Genomic DNA, 5,741 nt, shown 5'->3' with positions numbered 1-5,741 from the left:
TTTTTTTTTTTTTTTTTTAATGTGCAAAAACGATAAGGATTGACCTCGTAAACTTCCAGAAGCCGGAGAGCCTCCTGCGTTGGGAAAAGCGCGCAGCGTCCTTCTCAGATTGGCCTCCCCTGCCCAGGAAGTTCCCCAAGAATCCTGGCTTGCCCTGCGCTCTCTCAGCAGAAGATGCTAGGTGTTCTTAGCTTCTTGCTTTTCCCTGTAAGGCGACCCCCGAGGGCCTTAGGGATACGGGTGAGAACTGATATTTAGCAACCAGCCAATGGCTAACGGGTTGATATGTGGCCTTAAAAATGTCTTAATATTTCAGCCAGAAGAGCAGAACAACTTGTAGCTTAAGGCTTCCATCCTCTACCCCTGAGCTTTTACCAGGACCTTCCAGTTCACCGGACAGGAGGAGGGGCTTGAACCTGGACTGAGGCGCAAGCCCTTTGCTGACGCTCCAGCGGGCGCGCACGCACACGAGTACACTTGAACGCTCAGCAAGACTTTTCCAAGGCTGTTCCCCCTTTCCGGGGAAATACAGCCTAGATTGGAACCTTCTGCCCGGCTTCCTCACTTGGCCGTCTGGTCTGCATTAGCGTTTTTATAAGGGACTCAAACAAATCGAATACAAGGTCACCAAATAATTAACAGTTGTGAATTCCCTCCATCCCCATTAAAATACTTCCCTGCTTGTATTTCATTTTCCGTTTGCCAACGACAACAGGGTCCGGGCAAAAGCGCTGCTACGTTGATTACACCACTCTTCGGCCCAAGTCCACCCAGAAACCCGTTGTTTTGCATAAACGCGCTGTACCAGACGAACTTCAATCGTGAGGGAACTATGCAGCTTTCCAAAGGCCCGCCTCGCAGCAGGGCTATCCCCAGAATCGTCCTGTCCTGCCCCCTGATAATCGTGACCCAGAAGGTAAACCAAGAAGCCAACAAACAATCAATGGCAAACTATCTTGAGAGTCACTTCTGGCGTTTCAAGTTCCTCAAGAACGTTCCAAACTCGTTTTGTTTTGTTTGTTCCCAACTGCCTCCTTTCTAAGAGCGCCATTGTAACAACAAAATTTTTAAACTGTATTCTGATTTAAAAATCTTCTGGGAACCTAACTCACAGCAATATTCTTAGATTTATTTTTGGTTCCATCATCCTCGGGAACTCCCCCGCCCCCCACCGCCCTAGTTGGAATTGTGTGACACGTCTGACTACTTAAACTGAAAGTCCGAGTTTTGTTTCTCTTTCAGTCATTCTTCTGCCACTGTCGCTCTCCATGTTGAATGCATAGTTCTAATTGCTTGCCTTTCCCAGGCTGGGGGCGGGGGAGGGAGGAGTGGTTCAGGGCCCCAAAAATAGCGGTCTTTTAATGCGTTATTTCATGCACTAACTGTACTTTTTCTACGTCCATCCTGGTCCATTCTGATCTTGAGACTACACCAACAGACGCACACACACACACATTTTCTCATCTTCATGGATCCAAAGAAAATTTTAAAGCACTTTTTAAAATATGGAAACATTTTAAAAGATCAGGGATAAGCGGTTTGTTGTGCCTCTGCTAAAATAAGTAGAAGGAGAAAGCAACGCACAGCACAAATTCACATCCTAAATCCAAAGCCCCATTCATACCCTTCTTTCGCCATTAACGGCTTCTCCTCACCAACCCTTAGAATCCCCCTCAGCCTCTACCCTATCCACATAGTGCCATAGTTAAGCATGCAGGGTCTAGAATCAGATGGGAGCTTCACTTCTCACTACCTGTGAAACACTGAGCAACTTGGCTTCTCCTCTGTGCCCTCCCTAATTTACCTGTAAAACCGGGCGATTATAGCACCTTCCCCAGGGGTTGTTGGGAGAATTTAACGAGTTAATTCATGCACAGTACTTGGCACACAATAAATGCTCAATAAATCTTTCCTCTTATTATTACTTTTTAGATGTTTGGAAATCAGACCGAAAGGACATATTAAAAAAAATTGGCAATAAGGTCTTCTCCTGGCAGGGGGTGGAGTGCTACAGAACGCTCTGCCCTGAAAGACCTAAAGCGCTCTTCATTCATTTTGGACGAGTTTATCCCAGCTGCTCACCCTTAATCGCAGCCTTCAGGTATAACTTTTGGGGTTTCGAGGTGAGGAGGGCTTTTGCAAATACTGTATACGCGTAAGTTGCTCATGCCTCGTGAGCTGGCTTCAGGTTCCTTTCCTTTCCTTTACTCCGTCTGTCCTCTGAGGGAACCCTGCTCCTCGGAGCCTAGCCTGCCACACTCGATGGCGACTTAAACATCCCCAAGGTAAGGCGCCAACTTATCCGGGCTGGCCACGCACTAGACTGGTCACCTCTCTTTCGTCCTAGCCCCACAACTCCGGCAGGGGCTGGGAGTAACTGCTGGGGTGTTTGGCGCGGTTAAGAGCCCCCATGTGAGAAGGGCGGAAGTCCTCGCCTGCAGCCGGGGATGCGCGGCTGGCGGGTCCCTTCCATCACGGGAGACTAGACACCGTTTGATGTGTTATGACATGAACCCTCAATTAGATCGCTGAGTTGAAACACTCCAATCAGGGGCCTGATGCTAAGCAAGCCCCGGAAGGTCCAGCCCGAGGTCACCGCCAGTGACACATCAAATCAAAATCAGTGAGAGGGAAAGTGAGGCTTTCCCTTTATCAAGCTGGGGCTGCAGCCTGCAACTTGCCCCCTCCCCTACGCGCCCACTCTGGCCCGCGGCTTCGCACTCCCTCGCCCCCGCGCGGCGTGCGACGAGCTGCACCGCCTTCCCAACCAACTAACCGCCTTTCTTCGCGTTTTCTAGGAACCTGGGGGCAGGGAGAAGACGGCGCCTTTGAAACTACAGTCCAGGTTGTCACGCCGCGTCTCCTCCTCGTAAGCCCCAGCCCACGACGGCATTCCGGGGTGGAAGCCGGACGTCTGGAACTGAGTCCGGCCGGTCTGGAGACCTTGGCTCGGGAACAGAGTCCCCCGCCCCCCAGTCTGGGCGCGCAGCCAGTCCCTCCCCTAACTCCGGCGCCCCGGGGCGCACAGAGCGATACCCAGGGGGCGGCTGCAGGGCAAGCAAGGGTGAAGCAAGCCCGCGTTTCCACCAGACCTGGAGCCCCCAAAGACCACCCTATCCTCGCCTGTACCCAGCAGGCTTCCGTATACACCTCCGAACCGCCCACAGGGTCCTTTGGTCCTGTGCCAAACCCACACGGCGCAGCGAACGCTTAGGGGTGCCTGCTTGCGGGAGGGGAGGAGATTCTGACCATTTCTCTTTGGAAAAAGAAAATGCGCGCTCAACAGCCGGCCAGCCTGGGCCTCAGGGATATCTTCCTGTGGGGGAGGGCCTCTTGAGCAGTTTTCCCTGAGCCTCCTTAGTCTCTCCTTGGGAAGAGGGTTCTTCAGAAGGCGGAGGGTAAAAGTGGGGGAGGCAAGTGAGGTGGTGTTGGGGCGTGTGGCGAGCTGTGCTGGCGGCCCGAGGACAGGAACACCCTTGCAGCGCTGTAAAGAAGCCACGTGTCTTTGCAAAGGGGATTTTAGTTGTCCTAAAATACCATAAAACACACGGCGTTAATTTGCCCTCCGGAGCTTTCAGCAGCTCAAGAACTTCGCTGACCCCAGGCTGCAGCCGCGAATCCGGCGTTGGCAGGACCCTAGCCCTCAAGGAAGGCGACCTTCAGGAAGGAAGCCAGGAGCTGGAGCCCGGGAGGAGCCCGGAGCGGAGGGACCGTTAACCTACGCTGAAAGCTTCGAAAACATGCGAGCGCCCAAGGCAGCCAAGGGGAACAGCCTCCTTAGCCCGAGTCGCAGCGCTCGCCGCCTCCGGGACGACCCCAATTTCACTGATCTGGAAGCAGGAGGCTGGGGACCCGCCAAAGCCGCGGGGCTAAGTCTGGGAGGACAGAGAAGTGGATAGCTACCTAGATCTCTTTTATTCCCTCCTTTTTTTCTTACCTTGCCTTTCTCCTCTCCCCTTCCTTTCCCATCTTTTTCTCTCTTCCTTTTCCATCTTTCCTTCCACGTTATTGCCTCTCTATAGGAGTTGAGTTTCCGGAGCCTGTGGATCCCTCCGCAATTACTGGGACCAGGGCGACCGCAAGGCTTTCTACAAGGCACTGGCCACGCGGCGTGTGGACCAATGCTGGAGACAAGGAGCGGACGCAGGGGTTTCCGCAGACATGCACTAGCATCCTCGTAGAAGTGCAGGGAGAGGAGCGCTGCCTGGCTAAGAAAGTGGATGCGCATCCCATGCACCCAGGTGGATTAAGTACCAGCAGACGTCCAAATTTAGCCGCCCCTAGCCCGGCCCACTAGTTGCTGCCGCTGTAGAAACCACTCCAGCAGCCGCCTCCGAGCGGCCGGGAGCCGGACACTGCGCAGAAAAGTCCGAGAGCGCGGGGCTCCCGCCTGGCTGATGAGCTCTGCACTCAGCATGGTGACGGCGCGAAGAGACTGCGAGGCTACTGGACCAGGACTCTTCCCCGACGCTCACAGACGCTCCTCCGACGGCGGGACTCGCTTCTGCCGGTTTTCCCCCGCGCCGACCGGAGGCCGAGGCTTTCCAACGTTCACGCATGCCCGGGACCCGGTCCACCCAGGTAACTCAGGCCTTGCCTGGTGCATCCCGCACAGCCCGGGACCCCAAGGCACAAGTTCTTCAGTTCCGCAGCAGGTTGCTCCTGGGAGCGCCCTGATCCCTCTCCATCCCTGGCCATCTACCTGCCACCTCCCGTCCTCCAAGCTTCCGACACCACCCACCACAGGAGCGGCCACCACGCCGCTCTCTGCAAAAGACAAGAGGAAGAAGGTAGACAGAAAGGAAGGAAAGAAAGGAGGAAGCAAGGATGGATGGGAGGATTGCAAACGGAAATAAAATCTGCAGTCGTATTCAGAAATTTACTCGAGCTTGAGAAAAACAATGTAAGGAAAGAAAGGGAGAGGTGCACAGAGTGGGAATCCAGCCTCCTGCCGGAGCCGCAGCAGCGCCCTGGCTGAGGAGCTCCAGGGAGACGGGAGTCTGGCGTCTTCTCTGCCACTTACCTAGTCCCCTGTCTACAAAGCTAGTGATCGTATTCGCTGACTTGGAGGACTGGAAAAAACTGGCGTTGATGCCCAGCTTCTCGGCGATGGAGTATGTCCTGTAGATTGACAGCATGTACTCGTGAGGCACCACCCGCGGGCCCCTGCCGGGCGGCTCCTGTGCCTGGGGCTGCTGCGGCCGCCGCCGCCGGGGCTCGTCCTGCCGCCGCTGCTGTGGCTCCTGGCGCTCCGGGGGCGCCCGGTCCGCGGCACTCTCTCGCGGCGCCCGAGGTACCTTCCCTTCCTTGCGGCTTCTCACGTCCTTGGCGGAGCCCAGCTCAGAGGACGAAGAGGAGGAGGAGATAGACGCCTGCTGAAAACCGGGAAAATCCCACAGGAAACTGATGAGGAAGACGGCCGAGAGCAGGACCCTGGGAGTATCCATGGCGAGAAAAAGACTGCGTCTCCCGACGAGGCGGCGGCGCGGGGCGCGAGAGGCGCGGCGCGGCTGGACAGCGGCCGGGGCCCGGCTCCTCCGGCTGACTCCAAGTGCGAGGAGCCGGGTCCCAGCCACACAAACCCGGGCCGTGCCACGCCCCCTCCCGCCCCTAGCCGGGAGGGGAGGGGACGGAGGGTGGGAGGAGAGGCCGGGAGGTGTGGGCAGGAGGTGTAGGGGGAGAGGGGCCGCCGCGCGCCGGTGTGGCAGAAAGGCGCAGCGCCCCCGCGGGACGCGTGCGGG

At 56.2% G+C, this 5,741-nt stretch overlaps 1 protein-coding gene across 1 annotated transcript in view; it reads right to left on the bottom strand.

Annotated features, from left to right (window-relative positions):
• The window catches only part of GDF6 (growth differentiation factor 6), a 16,856-nt gene extending 11,409 nt beyond the window's left edge, over positions 1-5,447 (bottom strand). The window contains exon 1 of the mRNA XM_004370757.1: positions 5,024-5,447. Coding sequence (XP_004370814.1) covers positions 5,024-5,447 — 424 coding nt within the window. The remainder of the gene's footprint in view (positions 1-5,023) is intronic.
• Positions 5,448-5,741: the final 294 nt, after the last annotated feature.

Source organism: Trichechus manatus, unplaced genomic scaffold (assembly GCF_000243295.1).
Source record: "Trichechus manatus latirostris isolate Lorelei unplaced genomic scaffold, TriManLat1.0 scaffold00009, whole genome shotgun sequence".
In the NCBI taxonomy this organism is placed as follows: Eukaryota; Metazoa; Chordata; class Mammalia; order Sirenia; family Trichechidae; genus Trichechus; species Trichechus manatus.
The sequence above is the reverse complement of the archived record's forward strand: the minus strand, read 5'-3'. Positions and strand labels throughout refer to the sequence as shown.